Consider the following 27,388-nt stretch of genomic DNA (forward strand, 5'->3'; position numbering starts at 1 on the left):
CGCGCGCGGCAGCGGCGGCGCCGCCGGGGGCGGAGCGGAGCGGAGCGGAGGAGGGACCGCCGCTGTCGCTGTCGTTGTCGCCGCCGCCGTCGCGCGCCAGGCCGCCCGGCTCCGCCTAACGCGGCGCTGCGCTTCCGCGGGCCCGAGCAGCAGGTAGGGCCGCGCGGCGGAACGAGCCGCTGGCGCTTCGCAGGGCCCTGCGGCGGGGGAGGCGTGGGGGCGCGGGAACGAGTCCCGTCCTGTTCCCCCGCCTTCTCTTGAGGCCCGTTACGTTACGGCGGGAACGCTCCCGCCGCTCTCCGCGCCGGCACAGCCGTCCTTCGCCGCTCCCGGGCGCCGCGCCACCGCCGCCTGCCCGGTCCCGCCCCTCCCGGCGGAGCGGCCGGGCCTTCCCCTGCCGCGCTGGGCGGCGCCGGTCGGTTCCGCCGTTGGAGATGGCGGAGATGGCGGAGCCGCCTCTCGGCGCGAACAAAGGCGGCGGTGGGAGCCCCGAGCGAGCCCTCGGCACGGCGGGAGGCGCTGCGGGCGGGCGCGGTCGGTGTCAGCGGTGCGGGCTCGGCTCAATGAGCGCGTTGTCCCTCCCGCGGGTTTGACAACTTGTCGGCGCTCGGTGAAGTTTGATGGTGTCGGGACGGCCTGTTCCCGGCCCAGCCGATGGACGGTTCGCTGCCGCTCCGTGCCGCGCGTTGTGCCCGCGGGGCGCTGCGCTGTGACTCACGGCGGTGTCAGCTCGGGCCGTTGGCGCGGCCCGCAGAGCTGTATCGCGGCACGGGGACGTCCGCTGCGATCCCGGGGGCGTCTCCGTGTGTTACGCACCGTACGAAGGTTTAAGGTTCCCGTAACCCAGCAGTGAGTCTGGTGATGCGTGACGGGACGGTGCGCTGCCAGCTGTGAGCGGCCGCCGGTATTTGAGCTTCAGCCGTGTGGGGACGTAGTGCCGCGGGGAGCGCTGCTGGCCGCGCTGAGGGCCGGGCTGCGGGGAGAGCCGCTGTACGGGAGCGCTGCGATCGCTGCTGCCAATACGGAGCCGCATCGGGGCCGTCTGGTCGGCTGAAGGTCACGAACTCCCTGCGTTAGTAGCTCTTGTCCCCAAATAACACTGTGTGTTTTTCCTCTGTTCTCTTTGCATCTCTCAGCTGTCTGCACGGCATAGGAGAGGCTCAGCCCTGCCCCGCTCCTTTCCCTGATCACCTCAGCTTTCAGCGGGGGGCACTCACGGGGTGAGCTGCAGGTGGGTGCCCTCTGGGGGTACGTCGGCTCTGACAGCGGCAGAACCGTTCTGGTTTTCATGGTGTGTGTTCGTGTGCTTCGCTGCCTGTTGAATCGCTTTAGGGTCTATGAAAAGTGTCACGTGAGACCTCGTAGCGGTGGTTGCTGGGCTGGAGGTTTTAGAGCACACTCGACCTTCTCAGACCCCCAGCACCCGGGTTCCCTCTGCAGAAAGACTGAATTCTCTGGGTTCTGTGTGGGTTGGTTGGTTTGCATTCCAAGGGTTCATTTTGCTTTGCGAGATAGTCTAGCATTAGTTGTGTTCAGATCTCCTTTGCCTAAAGAATTATCCCGGTTGTATCTTATGTATTGATGCTGTCCTTTACAGTTTGGCTTGAATGCCTCAGAACTGACGAAGTGTAGAAACAAGAGCATTGTCTTGCCCTGTGCTGGAGGGAAAGCGTGTGGCAGCTTTGTGTAAGAGTGAAGTGCAGGCTTTCCTGTCTGCCAGAGCTGGAGTGGATTTGTCCTCCCTGCCTGTTGGTCTGGCTGGTGTCTATCAGAAGAGGTGATGCTGGCTGTTGGCAGTGAACCTTTCCTTTGCTTCTGCTTTTGTGAGATGTGATTGAACTGAAGCCTGTGGTGAGGACAGAATGATATAAATTAGTCCTCAACTTGTTGGATTTCAGCAGTTTTTCTTACTGTGCCAGATGAAGTAAACAGAGCTTGGATTTGTCATACAGCAACAGTTGTAGAAATACAGCTTCTAATGTGACAGTCTGTTTGCCTATAGCCTTAGTTTCTGATGCATTAGTCTGGTTTTGTTCTGTTTTTAGCATCCTGTACTTTTTCCTTTGCTCTAGGCTGTTCATTTCACTGAATTTTTTAGAGTAAAGCAGGAGTGTAGGCTTTGCTTTTATACTAATACAAGAAATGTTTTAACTTACATATACATACGTGTGTGTGTGTATATATATAGATATATGCATGCACACACATTTGTTTTAAACTCTGTTCAGGTGAGGGAGAAAATTGGTTGCTAAGAAGGTGATTTTTGTGGACTCTGAAAGTCAGGACCCCATTATTTGCTTGCTTTGCATGTAACTGTGTCTGGTATGATTTTGGTTGCACAAGGTGGTCTAAGCATAAGGTGGATGGAAAAGATGAGACAGCTGTAAATCCTCTGCAAAATCATCCAATAGTGGGGCAGAATGACTGGATGTGAAGGAAGGGTAACTTCTTCCTGAATGTCTTAAGGATGGAAATGAGCACATAGAGAAAAACAGGGAAGTGTTTTGAATAGTAAATGATGCCAATGTATTTTCATAACTTTGCTGGTGTTCTCTTATCTGTGGTGCCAGTTGGTGTCAGTTCCATCAGCGCTGTTGCCACAGAGGGAACAGATCTGCACATCCTCCAGTGTCAATGTGGGAGTTATTAAAAAGTTTTGCCAGAGGTGATGGATAAAGGCAGTGGTTACGACATCGGACTCGTGTCACCCGCATTGGTGCAGTGCTGAGGTTGCTTGGAATTAGTAGAGCAGAGCTGATGTTGGTGCTCACACATCTTATGGGCAGTGTGTTGCCTGTTGTGTTGTTGTGCAGGGACTGCAGCTTGTTTTGTTTTGCTGCCACATTCCTGAGGCTGAGCGTGTGCCCATGCTGCACAGCTCTGGGTTTGGTTCATGTGACAGTTTCTTACTGTGAATGGTGAAACCTGAATGTGAAGGAGTATACCAAACGTATTCAGGTGACGATGGATTTCCTGTTGGCATTCACATTAGACTTCTTTACAGGTATGCTATTGTTGGTGAAATGTTTCTCGGATAGTAAAAGTCTTCTGTGTACATACTAGAATCTCCCTGTGTAGTAATAACTTGCAGAAGAAAAGAGGATGGGTAAAATCATGTGAAAAGCAGTAACAGGAAAGTGTTTGTTATTTGCTGCCTTGGGAGCAGGTTACTGGGTGTTATTGCTGTGTGAAGATGCACTGTCAGAGCAGCCCATCAGTGCTACTGGGAGCCCCGCGGTGCCGCTCAGTGCTGCTGCAGCTGCTGGTCGTGCTGCCCAGGGGCCGTGGCGGTGCTGGGAGTGCAGGCAGTGGGGGCTTCTGTGCCTTTGCTTGGCAACCCTAGTAGGAAAATGAGGCCGTTCTTTGTGCTGCACTAAGGTACGTGTAGAACAGCACTGACTGGGAGGGACTTTGGTATGCTTGTAGGAGGCTGCTGAGAAATGTTTGCAAACGTTGTTCCAAGTCAGTCAGGGAAGGGGGGGTATCTAGTCCAGCACTTTTCTGCTTTCAGTTGGGAATGCATTCAATTTGGTGAGATGTTTTGTTTTTATTCTTTTTAGTTCTTCCATTGTTGCTGTGGAATGCATTCCTACCTAAACTAATCTTCTTCCAAAAATACGTCTTTTCTTGAGGTAGTTGTTTTTTGTTAAGAGTTGTAGTGTTCTCAGATTAAGACGTTTGTCCTGCTGGCCTGTTGCTTAACGTGAAATCTGTTCCTCCGTTGCAGTGAGGCACAGCCATAAGCAGCAGCAGAGCTGTGCTGCAGGCCTCCTTCTCTTGGGCGTTATGTGCAGCTTTTCTGCCTGTTTAACTTGAGTAATTGTAACTTCATTAATTGGATGACGTGAGGAAAAAAATCACCCATTCAAACTAGTGAGATCATGCTTAGACATTCAGTTTGCAATGTGGAATGGAAGTCATTCATTTTTACAGATGAAGCAGTGATCTTTGGGGGTCTCCCCATTTTTACAGATGAAGCAGTGGTCGCGGGGCTCCCAGCAGCACTGATGGGCTGCTCTGACAGTGCATCTTCACACAGCAATAACACCCAGTAACCTGCTCCCAAGGCAGCAAATAACAAATTAACTTGAGTAATTGTAACTTCATTAATTGGATGATGCGAGGAAAAAAATCACCCATTCAAACTAGTGAGATCATGCTTAGACATTCAGTTTGCAATGTGGAATGGAAGTCATTCATTTTTACAGATGAAGCAGTGATCTTTGGGGGTCTCCCCAGGCAGGCATTGGGAATGTGGTCCTCCTGCTTCCAGGCACACCTCAGTGCTTGGCTGGCAGCGAGAGACTCGGGAGGTGGCTCAAACAGTAGTTTCCTAATCAACTTGTCCTTTTATCAATAAATACACTGAGCTTTTGAGGTACTTTCTACTGAATACTGAAATAAATGAAGTACAGAGCTGTTGCAGACGGACCCTGTGGAAGCACCGAGCTTCAGCTTGGTTGAGCAGTAATGTGCACATGCTGTGTGAGCGGCTGCTTCAGCCCCGCTGATGTGACTGCATGATGCAGAGCAGCAGGGAGGCAGAACTGAGCTGAGAGGTGCAGGGCAGTGTGGCTGTGGGAGCTGCTGCTGGGTGGGCATCGTCTGCTGCTGTGGGATGGGGTCAGCACTGCTAACAGCACTCTGTTTTCTTTCCTTTTTGAGGAGTTGTGTGTCTGAAACGTGGATGTTCAGGATAACATGTCCAATGTGTCAGAAGAAAGAAGCACTAGACAACAGGACATTAAGAAAGGACTCCAGTTTATAGAGTATGGTGCTATGTTTTTTTTTCTTGTGTGCATGTGTGTCTGTGGGTACGGATAGCACTGGGGAAGTCCCTGTAAGTGAATACTGTCAGAGAGCCTTTGGTTCTTCCTAGAGTGTAACACCAGCCCTGCTTTGTTCCCAAACAGAGCAGATGGGGGTGGGAGTATCTTCAGCCTTTGGGAAAAATTGGCACAGACGTTTTGGGTGCCTGGAAATCCCCCTTTTGTGGCCGTCACACCTGGGATGGGGCTGCTGCTGACTGCCAAGCTTTGTGCACGGCTGCCTGGATGTTTCTGCTCTCTGGAGCTCAAGTTTAACTTGATGAAAAAGCCTCCCAGCAGTTAATTTGTGCTTAGATCAGTGCCAGGTTCTTCCCTAGAAGATCCTGATAACCAAAGCGGATTCTGAAATTTCACATTCCTTCACTGTTCACATAGAAAAAACCCTGCACTTTAAAAAACAATTTAGAAGCAGCTTCTTGGCTAACCTGCACGGGAAGGGGTTTCTGCTTTTCCTCCTGAAAGAACAGAGGTAAATGTTGGTTTTCTGCCAGAGAAAGTCTCTGTTAAGTGTCTTAAAAATCCTTAAGTGTTAGGGGTATGACTTAATTAACATTGGTGTGTTCTTTTGACAGGTAATTTGTCGTTTTATTGTGCTTATAGAAAGGTGGCAGTTCTCATTAGAGACTGTTTCTACATGTTGGAGAACAGAAGGTGCTGTTTGTTTAAAAACAATTTGCTGAGTTTTTAAACTCGGCATTCAAAACATGTTTTGAAGAGGAGAGCTAAGACTGGCTATGTAGCTTTAAATGAAAATTATTCGTTAGTAATAGCAAAATGCGGTTGTTTAATTAAATCTGCTCAGCAGCAGTCCTGCCTTGTTCAGTACAGGCTGAAGAAGAAGCTGCGTTAGGGCTGCTTTTAAGTAAGAGCCAACGTTCTCTGCTGTGTTGGTCTTGTGAGCTGTGTGTTCTCTAAGTACATTTTATGATTTCTTTTTCTAGATCTACTTTGCCCTACCCAGGGACACAAGAACAATATGAGGTAATAAAATTACTTCTGCGTCTCCTGAAGTGTTTTCTGCTTTTTTTTTTTTTTTTTGGATATTTATTCTTGCTTTCAGTCATCATTTAAGGAATAATACAGTATGAATGGTAATATTAAAATGTCTCAGCATGGAAACTGGAGGGCTACATGGACTGTGCTCCAGGTGTTCAGATATTTGGATGGCTGACAGTTGCTCAGCAGCTCAGCTGATCTCTGCTGCTGTTAGGGATGAATTGGGCATTCATTGGATAAAATGACATTCTGGATCTGGTAAAGTTTAGGGCAGTGCAATGAAAGTGAGATAAAGAACACTTCCTTCTGACAGATTTTGGTTTGGGTATGTGTTACTATTTTGTATAGTTTTAAGACTTATGTTTTCACACTCATCTTTCTAGTATTTTTATCCAACACTAAACTGTATCACTGGACATGAGAATGACTTACTTAAGACTGTTAATGTTCAAATTTTACTTTGAAAAAGCCTTCTGCTTTGCAAGAGCTGCCTTTGTGTGCTGCTGGTTTGCCAGCTGCTCTGGCTGCTGTTTGCTAACAGAGTGCAGGGAGCACAAATTACATTTGCCTTTGAGTTTTACACACAAAGCAATGACTGTATGAGTCCTTCAGCCTCTTTTATTTGCATGTATGGTGATGCTGAGTATTTGAGATTGTCTCGGGGGAAAGAAATACCAATGTAGGCAAAACAAAAATATTAATTCATTTCTGTTCCGTGAATTTATAAGTATGCATTTCCTATTTAAACATGTGTTTGGGAACATGGGACATACACAACAAATACTGGTCTTCATGAGTGCTTTTCTTTATTACAGCTATTTATACGAGAACTTGTTAGAAATCTTTTTAATGAAGGGAATGATGTATATCGAGAAGGTGATTGGAGAGGATCGCTGAATCACTATTCAGAAGCTATTAACATAGCAGATTATGCCAATTCTGAAGAAATCCACGTGTCTGATGATATTTTAGAGAAGCTACATGTAAACAGGATAGCATGTTTTTCAAACATGGTAAGCCTCTATTAAAACGGTATCATTTCTTGAGAATCATCCACTAACACTGTGAAGGCATGGAAAGTTTAATAGTGAAAACCTCTTGGTGTTGTTTTGTCTTTTGTCTTTTCACAAGTGTAATCACTTGGATACTAGAATGAATAGCAAAAGAATCAGAATCATGGAATGGCTTGGGTTGGAAGGGGACCCCCAGGATCATCAGGTTGTGACCCCTTGCCACAGGGCAGGGCTGCCAGCTTCCAGAATAGTCGTGCTTGACTTGAAAGTTGGTACAAGAGTATTTTAATCTATTTCTGTTGCTGACTGCTCCTGAGTTTGCCACTTTCTTTGTGCAATAAGATGGTTTTTGAGAAAGAAATTGTCTTCATCCCTCTTACTGGATTTTATATGAGTAATAGCACAACTTTTTAGTTGCGTAGGGCAGTTGCTTAATGCAGTTCACATGTGTGGTGTACAGTGGGCTTGGTGGATGTTTCATAGCATTTCAGTCCCTTTGTCTAATACAGTTCAAATTCTACATTCCAACAATAAAAATCATTCTGATTAGTTTGTTTTTTCTTTTCTCTCCCTTATAGGGGCTGCATGAAAAAGTTCTAGAAGACTGTGAGATAGCATTAAGGTTAAATGAAAATAATTTTAGAGCACTCTATCGGAAAGCAAAAGCATTGAATGAGCTGGGAAGGTATAAGACAGCTTATGATGCTGTAGCAAAGTGTTCTCTTGCTGTGCCACAGGTAGGCAAATGATACTTTTATGGCTAGTTCTACAGAATTAATACAGAAAATATGCACTTACATCAAGAGCATTACTTTTTATTTGTTTTAAATGCAGGTTTTGGTGTTTGTTGGTTTTTTTTTGTTGTTGTTTTTTTGTTTGGTTTTTTATTCCTCTGTTCTTATTGCTTGCTTTGAATGTGAAGATTGATAGCAGATTTTACAAGCAGTAAGATCACCAAAAGAAACACGTTCCTGTATGGGCCAAGTGCCATAATCTTTTGCAATAAATAGTAGAAGCATTGGATTAACTGTTTAAGGTTCTCTAGACAGAGGTGTACTCTAAGAGAAAAAGCGCCCGTAGTTGTTAAGTGCTCTCATTTAGTAAATACTACATTTAGTATTGTAGTTCTTAGCCATGCTCAGTAAGAACCTTCAGTTGTAGGTTGTGTCTGTGTTAGCAGGCAGTGGGTGCTGTAGCAGGACAGGGTCTGCAGATTGCAGTGATGCTGCTGACAATCCAATTTCCGTGCTTTTTTTTTTTTTTTTAATGCTTCTTTTAAAATGAGTAGATAAGATTAGATATTAGAATACTGAGTTGATTTTATTTTTTCCTTTCTCTACCTTAGAAATAGTGTAAATGTGTGTCTATACACACCCTACACGCTTCTCTGAACTTCTCTGGTTGTGGAAAATCTTCTGTTTTTTATTTGAAGAAGCAACAAAGTGGATACTGTTCTGTTTTCTGGCTGCTCCCCCCCCCCCCCAGCTCTTAAAATTATGTTGCTTGAGGGTCTGCATTTTTGAGACATCCTGCCTGGAGAGATCTTGCAGAACAAACACTATTTGAGATATAAACAAATGTCTTTGACCAGATGATAATCCATGTATGTTATGACATATTATTTCTCTTAGGATGAAAGTGTGATTAAGCTTACTCAAGAACTAGCTCAAAAATTAGGATTAAAAATAAGGAAAGCATATGTAAGAGCAAAGGTAAGATTTGGTTTTATTTGTAACAACAAATTGTTACAGATTTAATGTTGAGTTTTTCCCTTGATATCAATTTTGTAACTCATGAAGGTGTCTTTTCATTGCAGCCACCCTCAAATTCAGTTTCTAATGATGCATCAACTCAGGTGAGGTTTAATCTTAGTAGAATGAATATGAGGTAAAATTTTAAATCTAGTTCAGTGAATAGATGTACTTTTAATATCTTGAGACAAGGATGTAGTTAATGTGATTTATATTATGTAGAGTAATGAAAGTGAGGAAAGCTGGGGTGAAGTACCTTTAGATTTATTTGTTTGCCATAATTTGACCTACATTAGCAGCTGAACATGTATTTGTCTTCCTATAGCTAATGTATCTGAGTAGCCCTGATGAAGAAGAGTTCTTAAAGACTTTTTCAGATGAAACAAGTGATTTAAGTGTAAAGGAGGACTTGGGATAGAATGAAGAAAGACCAGAACAGCTCCTTTAAGATTCATTTTGGACTCTTATTTTGCCAAGTATCAGTCTTACTGTTCCTTTGTTGGATGGTTACAGATTTTTAGTGATACAGCAAGTGTATTTCAGTCTGCAAAGGGATGCTTTATCTTAAACATTATTTCACCCTTAAATCTACTGGACTTCATAACTTAGAAGTTGTATTAAACCTAATTTAGAGGGCTTATGTTCTTTGCCTGTAAATATATGCTTGAAAAATATTAAGGGCTCTTGTGCAAAGTACTGAGAGGCATTTTTTCTCACTTGCAGAATTCTTCTTCTGTAGAAGATATTGAGTTAGGTGAGTCTTGTGTGTATTAGAGTATTAATACTAGGAAACTAGATATGTAATAGATCTGGTTGTATCTGTTACGAAATTTATTCTTAAGAAAATTTAACTTGTCATTTGAAAGATCTGTGTCAAAAGTTTGATATTTTTATCTGTGAAACTACATATTCAAGTGGCTGAGCCAGTCCTCACCTTGATAGGACTGAACCACCATTAATATAATCATTTCACTGACCTGTTAAACTTGAAAGAATAGGGAGGGGATATTATGCCAGAGGTTCAGTAGCATATCAAACCTGTAACTTTTCCTGCCTTTTTAAGTTTGAGCAATATATGAGCACCGTGATATGGAGACATATGAACCAGAAGACATTTAATGTAGTTTTGCTTTAAAATACTTCAAGTTTTTCTCTGTCTCCTGACACCATCAGGCTGAAGGTTATGGGAGGTGTTCTTACACCTCTGAATAAAAGTTTCACTCATTCCTATCTTTCTGTTCCAGATTTGTCTGACCAGAAGCAAGATACGATTTCTTCTGCTTCTTCGTCAGCCTTTGTTTCCGAATTGTCTAAAGTGGCATCAGTACCCATATCATCGTTATCTTCTGTTATGTCTCTTCAAGCGGAAAAAGCTTCTTTGCCTTCTGCAGCATTGGCAAATGGAGGAAATGCTTCTTTCTCTATGCCAGAAACATGTTTAGATTGTGGAGATGGAGATATAATTATTGGTGAAGAACTTGATGAATTACTTGATTCTGTGCCTGATCCAGATGAAAGCATAATGGTAAAACTTTATTTGCTTTCTTTTGAATGAGATCTTGTTTTGTATGTGAATTAACTTTTTTTGGTTACGTTGAGCTGTAGTTGTGTGCGATCAGATTGATGCTCTCGTTTGTGGGGGCTTGCAAATGTGTCTGTAAAGATACCAGGACTTGGCAGAGCTCCAAGGAAATCACAGTGGATTTGTGTGCTGAAAGGTTTGAGTGAGGTTGCTGGTGGATGGATACTACTTTGAGAAACACTGCTACAAACTGCGACCTCTGTGGGAGGGATGTTACTTTCAGGAAATACCATGAAAGGTGAAGCAGACATTTGAATTCTGAGCTGGTGTATACTTGTTGCAACAGGGTCCTGGTGAGCCTGGGGGTATTTGATGTGCCCACCTTGGGGCTGTAGAAAGTCAAGTTTGTGGTTACAACTTTGCAGGACAGCAGTGCTTGTGCTGTTATCTTCTAGTGCACCAAGCAGTAGTTCTGCAGTCAGAGCTTTGTCCATGCCTGTGTGGCAGATAGCCTCACAATGGCCTATTTCTGGTTAACCTTTCATAATTTGTTGGAAGAGATTATTAGAAAAATTGAGGAGTTTTTTTGAGTTATTCTTCATTACACTGCCTTTCTAGAGTTGGAGTATATAAAACATGCAGAGTTCTTCAACTGACAGTCACAATGAAAGCTCTGATTGATGAGCAGAGATGGCTGAACTTAATAGCGAGATTACTGACTCTGAGCTGTGACTGTGACAGTCATTTGGAGCCCTTAATACCATGCTGTTAAATGAGGATCTGGCTTGTTGGATTTTTCAATAAGTTGTTATTTTTAATTCTCATGTAGATATGGATGCAGCTGTAAAAAAGATTGATTGCAGAACTTGTTTTGTCTTGAGCTTGATTTCTTGAATAGAAAATGCATAGGTTTCTTACTATAAGTTTTATGCATTTTATATTGTTGTTTGTGTTATGAAATTTCAGTTGTAATTAATGTTAAATCATAGTAAATTTGCCATGGCAATGGCAAATACTATCTTTTGAGATAGATTGTAGCATCGTGTAGTGTAGAGCCTGAATGCACTTGGGGATGAGATGTTGCCCACTCTGCAGACCAGTTTGGTCAGCCTCCAGGCAAGGAGGGAGCTTCTCGTGGCAGCAATTGAGACACAGGGAAGGAAACTCCCACATTCTGTTGCATCCCTCACAGAGGTGTATGGGAGGATGTGTGGTTTTCCTTTGAGTGAAGAAGGTAAATTGGTTTATGCAGACTGTGATGTCATTCGGTACTGCCCCAGGATCTATTTCAGTGCTAATTCCTTACTGTTTGAATTATGTTCTCTTTATTTAGAAAAATTCGTGTAAGTTTCTGACTCATAAAAAAATTCAAAATCTCTTATTCAGTTCACTTCAGAAAACTGAACCTTGAAAGTGTTTGATTTATAGACAATTCCTTGCATTAGAGCACTGAGATGTGATTTCTGCAGTTCTCTACTGTACCTTTTATTGTTGTTCTGCAGGTTTACAAAAGCTAATGAAAACCTTATTAAAAGGCAGAAAGGAAGACTGTTGCAGATTTATTGAGGGTTTTTTTTAACCTGTGTGAACCTTTTTCTTTTTCTTTTTTCATTTCTTTGTATCCAGCAAACTGCAGGTGCCAGGGGACCAATTCCTGCAGGAGGTGTTGCTCCCAGCGTGCCCTTCTCTGCTTCCTTGCTGGGGACGTTGCCCGTTAGTACAGGATTTGTTCCTTCACCCTCTCTTTCAGAAATCTTTTCACAGCCTTTGGCTTCTTCATTGGAAAATTTCTGTTCCCCGTTAAGCACCTTTTCAATCAGTGACCCAAAAAGAGGTAAAAAAAGGAGTCTTAATATTTAACCTTACAATGTGGGGGAGAGTTATGAGTCAGCCAAATGGATTCCTTGTTTAACAGATTTTTACTGCTACTCAGTAATGCTTGGCATGTGCAAAAGATTTGGTCTGTGCTTGCATTTTTACCTGTACTGATAATCAGTGTTGGGTGTACACAAGATATTATGAAGAAAGCTGTTGTTTACTTCGGGTTTGCGTAAGTGTCTTTAAGTTCCTTCTCTTTGTTTCTTCTACATTTACTGTGGAAGTTACTGATTTTTGGGTGAAGAAGGATTAAGTAGCAGCCATATTATCTTCATGGTTTATTTGTGTATCTATTTTAATAAAGCATAAACCATTTCTGATGATTTGACAATAAATGTGGAAAGACCTAAAAAGCTGGTTGGTATAACTGTGTACTTTGAAAAGATAGCAACCGTACATGTTTGGATTGAAGCTGTAGGTTGTTATATAGTGAAATAGAAAGAAATAGGTGGAGAACTAAAAAAAAAAATAAATTTTATCTCAGATCACCAGTGTTACAGAATGTGCTCTTAAGAATGAAGAGACAAAATAACATTAAAAATAAAAAAATCCTCTTAGCTCTCTTTCATATCTGTATTTTTTATAATCAAGTTTTGCTTATCTAGCTACCCTTTTTATACAGCATGAGTATTATCTTTATGTTCCTTCAGCATATGTCTGCAGAGCTGCTGCTAATGTCAGTCAGTCGTACTGTCAATGATTACCAAGTTACTTTTCAACCGAGATGTTTACAAGGGGAATTTCACATAACTGACTGGGGAGGGGGAGCACAGAACTACGTAGCAAACAACAGCAAAATGGGTTGCTTGTTAAAAAAACAAACCTTTGAACTTAATGCTTCTCAGGAGTTAAAATGTTTTGAATAGGATGTTTTATAGGATGTTTTGGGGAAACTGAAGCAATTGAAACTTTATTCTTTTAGACCTTTCAAGTTCAGCTTCTAGAGATGGAACACCAACACTTAGCAGCAATAACTCTCCATTGTTTGTAAGTATCATTAATGTTTTCTTTTCCGTCAGTTCAAACCTTGATCCATCAAGGGCTTAACACAGATCTTAATTTTTACAGTAAGAAGTTTTTTTAAAAAATAAGTGGCACTATAGTTCCATACACGGTTCTGGCATGGGAGAAAATTGTGTTGTAGCTCAAAACAGCAGTAGTTGGACACAGGGGAAAAAAAGCTTTCTAAAATCTACAAAGATTGTTTCATATTTGTGATCTGGCTGCTATCATAGCTACTTTTTATTCTGAGGAAGTTGCTTTAAAACTCTTTTAACAGTGTCAACTTTAAAATAACCAACCTAAAAGAGAGAAAATCCCTTTTATGGTCTTGATGCCAAATACTACAAGTCCTAGAGAACTGTCTAAGTACAGGAACAGAGCAGAGACTGCCTCAAACCTGAGAATCCTTCTGGTCTCTGTATTGTAATTGTGCTATATGTCTTATACAGATAGTGGCCCTGATAGCCACTGATTGTGTGTGGAAGGGTGATGTTAAGAGTGCATTCTTATGGGCCATGTTGTACTGATAGTCTGGCAATTGCTTCTGTTCTCCCTGTTCTTGGTTGCATCTTGTTATGTGCTTGGTAGGCTGAGTGTATGGCTTTTGTGAAATCTCTACATCCACTTTTATGATGTGTTCTTAAGCTTGTATTTGATTTTCTCCATGCAAAGTTTTTTTATGCTTTGAATAATAATTTCAGTCAGCTAATTTTTATTTATTTGTTTATTTTTTTCTGGTGGAGAAATGAAATGAGATGGCTCAAGTAAAATATACTTTCTTCCTACAGATAAATGGCCCTAGTAGTTTGTTTGGGTCTGAAAATTACATGGGGATTTCAGGTCAAACTAGAAATGACTTCTCAAATGTTTTTAGCAGTGCAACTGCTAATATACCTGTATCTTCAGCACTCAAGGGAAGAAACCCATTAGAAGGCACACATGAGCTAAGGCAGGCCTGCCAGTTATGTTTTGTCAAAAAAGGTAAGGGGCACTGGGACTCAACTGGGTTGATTTAAAAACAAGGTGAAATACTGTGAAATAAAACAAATGAAAATACTTTTGGCTCCTAAGTAGCGCTCAATTCTGACTTGTTCTTTGCAGATGTAATTCAGTCTTGCTATTAAGGAACTGGTAGAATGTTTCAGCAGCTTTTTATCTTCTTTCTTCTTGTCTCTATTTCTTGTCCTGCTAGGTTCTTGATTTCTAAAACCTCCACCAGTCTCCACATGCTTTCCCCAAGCTGTAGGTCAACTGTGTAAGGTCATTCACATTCTGTATTCACTTTCCTCCCAATGCCCAGGGTACTGTGAAGAATGACACCTTTGCTCAAGACTAAAAAAACTTGCAATACCCTCTCTGATTGGCCATGGGGAATTGAACTGCAGTTCAAAGTACCTGGTAACCTTCACATCCCATCTGTTTTATTGTTTTTTTTTTCCAAACTAATTCTAAATCATAATCATGAGGCTTCCAAACCTTAGTAATAATTAACTCCACAGTATTGACTGAAAGGATCTTAACCTGTACTGGGCTTTTATATAACTAATCTTTTAGACCTGAGCTGTTGCTGTTAAAAAAAAAACAAACTGTATTCTAGAAGCAATAGCTTTTATTAAGACTAATCTTAAACACACATTGTGCTTCAAGTTACAGGTGTCAGTACTAAAGTACACCATGGTAGTGGATCTCGGAGATAGTTGTATTGAGGCATTTTGACGATGGCTATTGCAATTTTAAGAACTATTTTAGGTTTAAATTATTTTTACAAGAAAAATCTGTGAAGTGATTTGAAACACACTAAAAGTACAGGAGCTGTAGAACTTTGAAGGGAATACCTTATGTGTTCATTGTCTCGACTTTTTTATATCAATGCATCTATTTCTTCTGTTTCTTTGTATCTCAATCAAAGCCTTTAAGTGTCTCCTGCTTACACAACCTGAAATTATACTGTTCCATCAACTTGTCCCGGGAAAATGAGTCGTACTCTTTTTCATAGACCCCAAGTTGCAAATAGCAAAGTTCACTGAGCATTGCTAGTCTTCAAACTTACTCCCTGATGTCTTTCTTTTAGGTGTAATATAATCTGCACTTCAGTGCCATCCTGAAATGAGATCGTAAACATAGGCACACTTTTCCTTCCTGAATAACAAAGCTCTGGGACTGACATTTATATTTTGGGCACATGTGCTTCTTACCTAGCATTTTGAGTCTGAGCATAGGAGCTGTTTTAATATAATAGAAAATGAAGGCTAAGTGGGCAATTTTCTGATCCTTGGAGTTCACCTGCATAGACTTCTTATAAATCAGCAAATTAAGTTTTAAAACAGTCATGGAAATAGTTATGGAAAAATATACTTGGGAATTTGACAAAAGGTAGTGATTTGTTGCTGTCCCATAGCATTACAGGGTTATAATACAGTACTCCCTCCGTGCTTTTTATTGACAAGACTGGTCATTTTGTAAGTATTTAGTTTTTTTCTGTTCTGCTCAACGTGGCTGCTGATGACGTTTGGTTCTTCAGACTTGCTGATGCAATTAAGAATTCCATACACTGTGTTTGTGTTCTCCGCTTTTGGGTGTATGCGCCAATCTGTGCATGGAAGTTATAAAATTACATTGCAGTTTATGTGAATAAAAGCAATTTTGTGATTGTTTTTAGGTCCTAAATTACTGGATTATGCTTATCACCCTAATTTAGAACATAAATGTAAGAAGGATATTCTAATTGGTAGAATAAAAAATTCTGAAGATAAATCATGGAAAAAAATACGTCCAAGACCAACAAAAACACAGTATGTGGGACCATATTATATATGTAAAGGTAGGTGTGTTATAGATGGTTTGACACAAATGTTAACTTTTTACTAATATCTTCTAGGTTTTTCATGGTGAAGTATTGAATGAGATTTTATACGTGTTCATGGGAGATGGAGAAGGGAGTTACAGCGTTCTTTATATTTTCAGAATCATGAGAGAAGCTATATTTTGACAATGTGATTATTTAGAAAACATGAGCTGCACTTCTGTTCTTCATCGTGAATAACTTCAGTTTTGAGTGTGGTATTTTTATTTTCTTGCTTCATTTTTCTGTATCCCCTTGACCATCTCTCTTTTCCTTCTTTTCATACGAGTCATGTATTACAATACAGATAAATAGGGACTGGCATAGAAGTAGTTCCCTTCTGCTTTCTAACATTCCCCCAGAAGTTGTGATGTGCATACGTGTCTGTTCTTGCCAGCCAGCAGGACAGAGAGAGGATGGATCATGCAGGTCTGTCAGTATGCACACACTTTCCAATAACAAGTTAGTCTGTTTCAATAAAAACATGCTCTGGACTAGGAGGGACTTGCAGGACAACCTTTTCAGCTTCCTGTAGGTTTGCAAAAGAACTGGTCTGGCCGTCTTGCAGTCTTGGTGGATACTGTTGCCCTCAATGGAGTGTATTCTGAGTGCTTAATATGCAAAACAACAATAGAAGAAAGTGTCATTTTGCAGTACGGACTGCTTATGATGCAAGCAAGATGGCCGGTGTGTTAATTAACAGTCATATCTGACTGTACTTAAGCAAAGAATACAAAAGATAGTTGATGGAGATGTTGAAAATTTAAAACTCAGAAAGGCTGATGCTTGTCAGTCAGCATGAGGTTCTACTTCTATCTGCTAGACTTCACAACGGATGCACCATAAATACCATAACTATCTAGTAGACTTGGTAAAGGTTTTAAGGTGAACTTAGAGTAAAAGTTGGGTAAAAGCAGCGTCAGATTCGCTGTTATCATTTTAGATGTTGCTGCTGAAGAGGAATGCCGATATCCAGGGCACTGCACGTTTGCATACTGCCAAGAAGAGATAGATGTGTGGACACTGGAGCGCAAAGGAGCTTTTAGTCGAGAAGCTCTTTTTGGAGGAAATGGAAAGATCAACTTTACTGTCTCACGACTTCTTCAAGAACATCATGGATTCTTTATGTTTCTTTGTGAGGTGCTGCTTTATCTTTAATGATAAGATAAAAAGTATAATAGGTAATATAGTTATCCTATAAGAAATGCTTTTGCTTGTGACTAACTTGTAAGTTTCGAAATATGTGTTCAGTCATATCCTGACCAGCTCTGAAGCAGAGACTAGTTGAAGTCTATGATAAAATACTCAAGGTGAGGTATACTTTTAAGTATATTTAAATAAATACTTTATAATTACTTGGGTTTTTTTATTCCAGAAATGTTTTGATCATAAACCCAGAATAATAAGCAAAAGGAACAAGGATAATTCATCTTCTTGTTCTCACCCTGCTATGCATGACTTCGAAGATAACAAGTATGTCTGAAATAACCATCTCTTTAAATTTCAGATTAAAAGCAAAGATTTCAGGGTATTTATGAATATCAGTTTTTCATTTCTTACTTGTTGATCTTTTTTTTTTTTCCTTGCTTAACTGACTGTAGTGCTTTGACAGTATGGCTAAGACAAATTTTGCAAGCAAGGTTTGCCCCGTGTGACTAAATAGTAAGAGCTGAGCTTGGTAAGCTGCATTGGTGTAATTTGCATGATGCTGAATTTATATAGGATTTTATATGTATCTTCTTTCTTCAGTCTAATGTGCTTATTCTGCTTGAGTTTTAACCCAGTTAAGTACAAGTTTACCTTAATTACCTGAAATTAATTACCTGAATTAGACCACTGGTCTTATTAATTGAATTCATACAAAGCAGTGACGGAAGTCTCTTTATTCTTTGAAAGATAAAAAGATTTCACAGCAGTATTGTTGGATTTTTGATACTACATACAGTTAAATTTTTATATGACAGAAATGGAAGTGGGAGCATTTTAATTGCTTTATTTATGCTCCACTATCCATGCTGAGGAAATACCACAGCTGTAAGAGTAAGGCTTTTACTGGGATGCATCAATTCTTTTAAAGCATCATTAACGAAAGAACAAGTTGTGTGAAAATAAAATATATACTTGAAAGTGAATGTGATACACTTTGCTGCTTAGAAACCAATGATCCAGTTGGATTGGATTCAGTAATGCTTTGCAGAAGAGGAAGCTCTTGATTTTACAAGAGCACTGATTTGTGATGTTGGTTTACTCAGACTAGAAACAGTAATTAGGTGCTACTTCCTTTTGGAAATTGCTGGTTTCAAGTAAGTGATACAAAGGCATTTAAGTAAGCTGTGGTAACGGTGGGTTATTTTACATTTTTTTCCCACACATCAAGTCATTTTTAGACATATCTAAGACTGACTCTTCTTTGAACAGGTGCCTTGTCCACATTTTGCGAGAAACTATGGTGAAGTATTCAAAAATTCGCCCTTTTCAAGTTCGGTGTCAACTTGACCTGTGCAGACATGAGGTACATTATGGCTGCTTAAGAGAGGATAAATGCTTTTATGCTCACAGTCTGGTAGAGCTTAAAGTCTGGATAATGCAAAAAGAAACAGGTATGTTAAACAGAATGTTCATCTTGCTCTTCATTTTATTCTGCTGCTTTGTCTAGCAACCTGGGGGAGGGCGGTGCATTGACTTCCAGTCTGCTAAAATCTTTCGTAGCAGCACGTTAGAGAAATGGCTGCGTAAATAGGGTACAAAGTGTTGATAAGTTTACTAGCTATTGAAGGTTTTAATAATAAACATAGTCAGAACAGCTTATTATCATCTGATACTACTTTTTCTTGAAATAAAATCGTAAATGTCACGTTGTTATTAAATCCAAGTCCAACCAGATTTGTTCTTATTTTTAAGCATTCACAGTTTAGAAGATCTTGATTAAATATCTTCTTCATAGAGCATTGGGGGCAAAAAAGAAAACAAAATTTTGGAGTATTTTATTTATGCCATTGTTCCCATCCATTCCAACATGCAAGAACCTTGTTTTCTCTGTAGTTAAGCTTTTCATTTAGCTTAGTGTTGATCTTGTATTCTTACATAGTAAGACAGACAATAAGTGCATCTAGGTGGGCACCCTGTCTCAGTGGTCTGCTGAAGGTCTAGTTGGTTTTTCTGTCCTTCTTCATACAGGATGTTTAGAGTGCTTTTTCTTGTTTGTTTCTGTTGGTTTTTTGTTGGCTTCTTTGAAGATAACAGATTTCAATACTTTATTTCTAGCTGATGTCTTCTGAACTGTATTTCTCTGTACTTATTGCCCTTCCTTGGCCATAAGTTCAAACTCTTCATAATCTTTTTGTTTTAAAATTTAAAATAATTGATGAACTGTTGGCAATAAACAGTTTGTGGCCCACCATAGTTGCTTATTTGTTCTACTTTGCTCTGTACAACTGTACTTTATTTAAGTAGTTGTGCTGGATCGTTGTGATGCAGAGAGGAAAAGGGAAGCTTGGCAGTCCCCATGTGGTGCAGCATCGTTGGTATTTTTCCCCCTTTCTGCCTGCGGTTTACCCTTCAGTTTATCTCAAATCTTGTACCAGTGTGATAACAGAAGATATCACACAGACATGAAGTCAAAGAGAGATAAGAGGTGGCTGTTTCTGTGCAGATTTCCAATCTGTCTCCCGAGCTCATCCTTCAGAGGTTGCTGTGTGAAAATAAAACAGTCATTTTCTGTTCTTATCTGTTCTTACCCTCTGCCCTCTGCCCCTACAAAGTCAAGCACAGCAAATACTTACTCTGTAATTTCTGTTTTGAAGTAAGGATTGGGTTCCCCAGGAAACTCATTTTGCCAAAAGAGGATGTGTTTTATTTTTGGAAGGATGTGTTTGTGTTGCCCTCGTACTTCCCTAAAGTCACTCTGGGTTTTGTTCTGATTCTGATCTCTCAGCATGAGGCTCCTCTTTGGAGTTTAAGGTATGGGAATGTATGGGAAACTGTTGATCACAGCCTGAACCTCTGATTAACTACCTGAAGCAAGCAATGAGTCAGCTGCAGGAGCACAGGTGAAGGTAATTCAGCTGTGCTACCAGAAGGGGTGGAGCTTGGCTCCACCTCTCCCAGATCTCACTTAAGGGCTGACTGCCACTAAGGCAGGATCTCTTTCTCTGGAGATTACTGCGAACCTTCAGTGTCGGTGAGCATTTTCCATTCATCATAGATTATCTTTCTATCACGATAATCTTTCATATGAAACATCTGCTATAACCTCTGTTTACCTGTTGACTGTATAATTATCATAGTATCATAGTCTCGTGCGGGTTGGAATGGACCTTAGAGATCATCGAGTCCAGCCCCCGGGATTCGAGCCTCTGTGTAGCAGAGTGGCACTTCTACCATTTGCGCCATAGGGGGGATTCGAACTCCGGGCCCCAGTGTTGCAAGGCGGCGTCCTTAACCACTGCGCCACCGGGGCGCACAATTATATAACTGCACAGGGAAGAAAACAAATCCTACCTCAGGAAAGAAACATTTAACCAATCCTCTAATCCAAGCACAGATCACAGAATCACAGGGGTTGGAATGGATCTCCAGAGATCATCAAGTCCAAACCCCTGCCAAAGCAGGTTCCCTACACCAAGTCACACAGCTCTGTGTCCAGGCAGGTCTGGAGTATCTCCAGAGAAGGAGACTCCACCTCCTCCCTGTGCAGCCTGTTCCAGTGCTCCGTCACCCTCACCGTAAAGAAGTTCTTGCACACATTAGTGCAGAACTTCCTATGCTCCAGTTTCTGTCTGTTTCCCCTTGTCCTGTCTTTATACACAGCTGAAAAGAGTCTGGCCTCACCATTTTGCCCCCCACACCTTAGATATTTATAGACCTGGATTAGGTCCCCTCTCAAGTCATCTTTTCTCGAGGCTAAACAGGCCCAGTTAACTTAGCCTTTCTTCATATGGGAGATGCTCCAGGCCCTTCACCATCTTAGTGGCCCTCCGCTGGATTCTTTCCATGAGATCCCTGTCTTTTTTGTACTGGGGAGCCCAGAACTGGACACAGTATTCCAAATGAGGCCTCACCAGGGCAGAGTAGACGGGGAGTATCACCTCCCTCGACCTGCTGGCCACTCTCTTTAATGCACCCCAGTATGCCATTGGCCTTTTTGGCCATGAGGGCACACTGCTGGCTCATGGCCGGCCTGTTGTCCACCAGGTCCCTCTCTGCACATGGTATTTGTGTAGATTTACAGCAATAACTTACAGTATGTGAGAACACTCTATAGTTCCAATAGGAACCTAAGCTGTAAGAATGGCCTGAAACAAAGCTTAATTAGCAGGGCTTGCTTAAGATCTTTTTAAAGAAGACAGAGGCAATCTAGTTTCTGCCAGCTGCTGTTGTGTTTGTTTGTTTGTTTTTTGCATGCCGTAATAAAATGGAGGTTTTCTAATGAGAATGGCAGAGGATATGTTTACAGAAATTGTATTTACACAAATACTTACAGATGCATCTTTATATATTTGGACAACGTGTAATTTAGAAAACTTTCATGTTTGTTTTTTAATGTAGTGTTATTTACTACATCTAAGTTTTGGAAGTGAGATTCTTAAGTATGCATGTAGGTGTGTGAGTGTATGTAAATACACATATGGGACTTGGGTAGCACGGAAGTTTGGGCATGTCTGAAATTTCAGGGTAGCTATAAGTACTCATGAGCTTTTAACTTTCCTTTAAAGGTATTTCGCATGATACTATTGTTCAAGAATCAAAGAAATATTGGCAGAACATGGAAGCTAGTGCACATGGGTCACAGGTATTTTCATTTTGCCTTGAAACTTGATTCTTTTTTCTAGTCTGTGTGTTATGTCGTATATTTTAGAAACTGCTTACTTCTCATGCTACCTAAGCAGACTTTCAGTATAGCTTTCCTTACTCTACTTACGCTTAAAATGCCTGCTTTTCTTCAATACAATTCCTTTTTCCCTTTGCTTATTCTGTCGTAGGTGAAAAAGAAAACCTAAATACCATTTCAAAGGCATCTGCCACAGGGCCATTAATCTTTTCAATATGTTGGACTTCTTTAGGTTCAGTTTATACATAATATTCTCACAACTTCTGGCTGCCTAAATCAGAAATGAGTAAAAAAATGCATTATTTTAAAAAGTCTAGATTTGAAATTTCAGGCAAAACTATGACAGGACATATAGTATAACTACAATGTATGGGCATATGTTGTAAACTTCTATCATAGGGGATAATTCATAATTTCGTATGGATTTCCTTGCAGATACAAAATATCTTTCATTGTTGTTCTTCTTGTTGTTTTTGCATAAGATCCTTGGGAACCAAATGAAATATGGATCACTTAATTTGAAGATGAAGTTTGTTTGTGGTCAGTGCTGGAGGAATGGTCAAGTTAATGAGCCAGACAGAAACAAAAAATACTGCAGTGCAAAGGCAAGACACCCGTAAGTAAGACAGAGCAGCAAAAATTTTGCCTTTTTGTCATTCTTAAAACCTCTTATGGAGAAGTTTATTACTTTGTTAAGGAAAGAGGTCATATAGGGAATTCAAAAAGCGTACTGAAGCGTAATAAAGTTTCCAGAAAAATTCAATTAAATTCCAGCTAGAAGGATGGAGGCTTTATGAATAGACATTCAAGGCTTTCCTGGCACTGCTTTGATCTATATTAGTGTCCTCTGTTATCATAGAATGGCCTGGGTTGAAAAGGACCACAGTGATTATCCACTTTCAACCCCCCTAATGTGTGCAGGTTCACCAGCCACCAGACTAGGCTGCCCAGAGCCACATTAGTTATTATTACTTCTTTTCATTGAATGCATCTGTTTTTGTCTAGGTGGACCAAAGATCGCCGTGTGGTGCTTGTGATGTCAAACGAACGTAAGAAGTGGATGACCATCCGTCCCCTTCCTGCAAAGAAACAAGTGCCTCTGCAATTTGATGTATGTCAACCTAAAAATAGCCCTTTAATGTTAAGAAAACTGAATAAGTGTAAAATACCAGTAACTGGCCTTACTTCATCAGCTCTGCAGAAATTCCCAGGGGGAACTGGTAGAATATGCTGATAGTGTTTCTCCAGAGTTCAGCCTTAACCTGTGAGATCAGTCCTTTTCAGTTCCTGAAGCCCTCTCTCATCAGCAAGAGTTGATTGCTTAAAAAATGTTTTAATTAAATTCTATTTATTTACAGTGAACATCTTAGAAATATTTCAAACACCTGTGTGATCTGGTCATCTGATAGGAGGTAAAAAGGAGGCTTGGTGCTTGCATCTATTGGTTTCCATTTCGAACTACAGTCATTATATAAAATGGACTTGGTTTTGTATTTCCTGTAATGTAAATGTCTGTCAAGGGGGAGAACAGAACACTTAACTTAAAAAAAAAAAAAAAAAAAAAAAAAAAAAAAGTGCTATCACCACCTTTACTTTATAGTCATGGAGAATATGTCTTTAATTCATATTCTAGTTGTGCAATCATATTGCTTCCGGCAGGAAATGTCAGTATGTGGGCAACTGCTCCTTCGCCCATAGTCCTGAGGAGAGAGACATGTGGACATATATGAAGGAGAACAGCAGTAAGTAAAAAAAGTAAAGATTAAAGCAATGCAGTAAATCTAACTTTTCTGCTCCTCATTTTTGTTCCTCAGTAACTTTTAAATCAACTTTATTTTGCTACTTTTTGTACTAGGCCTTGAAGGCACTGAGTTTATTTGAATGAGCTCTGGCTGAGTATTCAAAAATAGCATTAAATAAAAATAGCTGCATTAAATATTCATGACCTGAATTGTGCATTAATAACAAAGTAGTTTGTATATTATTTTTCAAGTGTTAGAAGTAGCATAATGGTCCATGGAGCAAATTACCAAGTTGTCTTTACTTTGTGTGTCTGTTAGAAATATGTATCATGTTACTTTCCTCTGTGTAGTAGCTACCTGGCAAGTAGCTAGAGATTCATATTGCTCCTGGTTCATATCTCTAAACTGTGTAGCTGTCTATACCATGTCCTTCTTTTTTTATTCTTAAAATAGGTGGGGATTGAATTATTCTTGCAAACTCAGTCATTTATCTAGTATTCTCAGACTTTTGCCTTAATTGCTAATTACTTATTTTAGCTTCTGCTCTCATTAGTTCAAGACTTGGAGCAGTTGTATGACATATGGCTAAAAAGTCAAAAACCAGAAAAAGGAGATGATACAGCTGCTCAGGCGAATAAAGAAAATGGGAAGCAAATTCACATGCCGACTGACTATGCTGAAGTAACAGTAAGTAACTGTTGATGTGACTCCAAGGTCACGCTTCCTTTTTCCCTTTCCAGTCAGTAACGTGCTGTTGTCCTTACTCTCCTGGTGCTCCCTTATCTCATGGCTAGCTATGCTAAATGCACAGTTTAACTGAGACTGGAAAACAGTTCTTCTGAGTCCTCTAAAGCCAGTGGAAATCATAAACTTCAGGTGTTGTTTAAATAACTGTATCCAAGCTGAGCAACAATTTGTACACTGACAGAAAGAAAGCATTTAAAATGTATTAGGAGCAGTTCTGTGTGAGTAAAATGGAGTTCTCAATGTTTTGTTTTCAAATTCACTGTTCACCACAGGTGGATTTCCACTGCTGGATGTGTGGGAAGAACTGTAATAGTGAGAAACAGTGGCAGGGTCACATTTCTTCTGAGAAGCATAAAGAGAAGGTTTTCCACACAGAAGATGATCAGAACTGCTGGCAGTATCGCTTTCCAACTGGATGTTTTAGCATTTGTGATAGGTATGTACTTTCTAAGATTTATATATTTTGTAAACTGGAAAGTTCCACTTCATAGTAGAAATGATTAGTGCCACTGTGTGTATTAACACACCATGTTCCAACATTTCTTTTCTTGCATGTCTTTCAGCAATAAGGTAAGTAATTAACACTATTTGAACATGTGCTGTTAGAAGCTGGAGAGTGACGAGCTTCCTAATTGTGGAACCCAATGAATTGTTGCGTGATCTTCATGAGGGGCTGCAAGCTTAGAGCAGCAGGGGAAAAAAAAACTTGTTAAAAAAAATTCTGTTAGTAAAGTTTATTTAGACATCTGCTTTGCATTACCCATGGAACACAGGAACAGTTTCTAGTTGGACAGTTGTAATTGGAGCTTTAAGGCAAGTAGAAATATTATGCTGTTTTTTTCCAGCACTGGTTGTTTGTTTTGCTGCTTCCTTTAATCTGTAAATGCAGCTTGTCTAGCTGACTGCAGTAGATTTTTGTTAAGCCTGCTAGCATTTCTTTGCACTGTTGCAGTTTTATTGCAAGCCTGAGAACTTTGAAATCATTTTGTTGATTCATAAACTTTATCCATTTGGTATCGTGTTAAACATTTTGAATGTTTTAGAGATCTTGAGAGATGGCATAGCATACAAAGCAAGTTATTTGGTGTGTGCAGGCACTGCATGGTAGTTTATGTGCCCATTTACTGTATTTTTAGTACTGTGATGCTCTGAATGCTAACAGAGCTCAGTTATGCAATATAAAGTGAATATCAATTGGTATGCTTACCTTTTAACAGAAAAATACTAGAATATAATGAATTCCTGAGACATGCTGAGTACTCCAAATTTAGTTAGCAAAAGAAAATTAAAGGAATTTCTAAAAGAAAGGTAGTTTTGTAGCTTAGTGAAGTAAATGTGAAGGTCATATTATCAGTTACATTAATACCTGAAGTAAATGAAAGGTGTCAAGCATTAAATGACTCAGTAAGATATCACAAAGAACAGAAAGAATCATCCCTTCTCCTCCACAAATACTTGACAGCAAGGGAAGAAGATTATAATCAAATGCTAAACAGTATCATCTCATTAAAACTTAAGTATTCTTCCAGTTATTTTTATGACTGTAAGAATCCACTGCATCTGAAAAACGTGTAGATATAACAGTTGTCATCATAATGCTACAAAAACACTGCTTAAAATCTGTCTTAACAGATATATGGCTGGTACTTGCACAGAGGGAAACAACTGTAAATTTGCCCATGGAAATGCTGAACTCCATGAATGGGAAGAACGAAGACAAGTTTTAAGAATGAAGCTCAGCAAAGCAAGAAAAGATCACTTGATTGCTCCCAGTGATAATGATTTTGGAAAATATAGTTTTTTGTTTAAAGGTTTAGACTAATACTGAGATGACATAAACGTGTTACCAGCTGGAAGCGTAAACCAGAAAAAAATTGTCAATAATCAAAAGCATGTGACAGAAAAGCTGCAGGTTTTCTGCTTTTATTGGCATATATTGTTCCTCCTGAACAGCAAAATATAGTAGATTTAGGGGAATTGAGTGGACCTGTCTGTGCTGTCATGAAACAGAGCGGTGGATAAAAAAATCTGAAGTATTATGTGCTTTCTCACCTCCTGTTGGACGAAAATGATAGAGAATAGAAGGGGGAGAGAGGTTGTAATGTCTAGGAAGCCCCCTAGTGTCAGTCCTTCAGCTGAAAAACTTCACAGTATCAAGGTATTACAAAGAGTGTTGCGGGCTAAGAAAATGACGGATGAATATTCTTCAGATCTTTTAATGGAGACGATTTGTTTAAAACAAAGTTTGCTACTTATCTATATGTAGGTTGCTAAAAAAGGATTTTCTTATTAAAGATTTTAAGCAAAATAACCATTTAACTACAATATATGTTGAATGGGTATTTTTTCTCTATTTGTATGTTTCAATATAATTTACTGAAAAAGGATCTTGGGAGGAAAAACGTATTAATTTTTGAAAATGAAGTAGTTAAAATTGTTTCTTGGTCTTTGCTGTTTAAATGATGATTTTGAAAGATTACACTTGTATGTCAGTATTGTGTATTATCGTATGGACTAATGTTGCCTGTAATAAAGAGAACTTTACACAAAGCTCTTTTCTGCATGTAGCCTCTCGGGTCTGAGGTCTTGTACAAACAGCCGATGGTTTATTTGCCTGTTAGCAAAAGTTTGAGCACCTGTTGCTGAAGTCTGGGTTACTTTCTGTGTCTCGGCTGCTTGTTCACCGTTTGCTTTATCGTTGTTACCGCACTGGATTCATCACAGCACTGCACTGACAACAGCCCACGTGCTGGCAGAGCGAGAGGAGCAGTGCAGTGCAGGATGCAGGCAGCGCCGTCCTGGCTGGAAGCAGGTGGGAACAGCCTGACCACCCCGTCCTGTTTATCCTGAGCTCCTGTTCATTTCATTTTGGCTTCTTGCAGATCCTACAGCAGCTTCGCATTTGTGCTGATTCAGCTGTTTGTTTAAGCAAGCTCCTTTATCACTCACTAGCAATTGCTAAAGTAGTTTGCCTTTTTTTTCCCTCTCTCACCTCTCCGTCTTCTCAAGAGCAATTTTAGTCGCCCTTCTTGGCATAAGGAATTAGAAGAGCTTTAAGAATGACTCCAGGGGCCTCAGTGTAGTCGTTGGCCGCATGTTGTGTACGTGGAAGTGGTGGAGCCGAAGGTCGTTGGGGAGGGTGAGCACTCGGTGCCTGTGGGCGCAACAGGGCTGCGGCTGCGATCCACGGCGTGGAGGACTATGGACATTTATTGCTGTGACAAAGCCTGACTGTA

General features: G+C 40.4%; 1 protein-coding gene across 7 annotated transcripts; it reads left to right on the forward strand.

Moving 5' to 3' along the window:
* The first annotated feature begins 46 nt into the window (after window positions 1-46).
* Window positions 47-26,715, forward strand: ZC3H7A (zinc finger CCCH-type containing 7A). Of its 7 annotated transcripts, XM_032447734.1 has the most exons (24): window positions 135-153; window positions 1,137-1,231; window positions 4,666-4,769; window positions 5,771-5,810; window positions 6,641-6,838; window positions 7,417-7,575; window positions 8,470-8,550; window positions 8,655-8,693; window positions 9,313-9,343; window positions 9,834-10,114; window positions 11,738-11,945; window positions 12,912-12,976; window positions 13,780-13,972; window positions 15,651-15,812; window positions 16,777-16,973; window positions 17,209-17,306; window positions 18,252-18,433; window positions 21,548-21,624; window positions 22,146-22,279; window positions 22,669-22,774; window positions 23,297-23,405; window positions 23,959-24,092; window positions 24,425-24,588; window positions 25,785-26,715. In XM_032447734.1, exons 3-24 carry the CDS (start codon window positions 4,702-4,704, stop codon window positions 25,972-25,974), a joined length of 2,916 nt encoding a protein of 971 aa, XP_032303625.1. In that variant the 5' UTR covers window positions 135-153; window positions 1,137-1,231; window positions 4,666-4,701; the 3' UTR covers window positions 25,975-26,715. The 7 variants fall into 7 exon arrangements, 6 of the variants coding, with proteins under 6 accessions (XP_015731963.1, XP_015731961.1, XP_032303625.1 ...); XM_015876477.2 differs by lacking the exon at window positions 1,137-1,231 and having other exon boundaries at window positions 47-153; window positions 4,669-4,769; XR_001558304.2 differs by lacking the exon at window positions 1,137-1,231 and having other exon boundaries at window positions 49-153; window positions 23,943-24,092; window positions 25,785-26,125.
* Window positions 26,716-27,388: the final 673 nt, after the last annotated feature.

The sequence above is a fragment of the Coturnix japonica genome, chromosome 14 (genome assembly GCF_001577835.2).
Source record: "Coturnix japonica isolate 7356 chromosome 14, Coturnix japonica 2.1, whole genome shotgun sequence".
Lineage (NCBI taxonomy): Eukaryota > Metazoa > Chordata > Aves > Galliformes > Phasianidae > Coturnix > Coturnix japonica.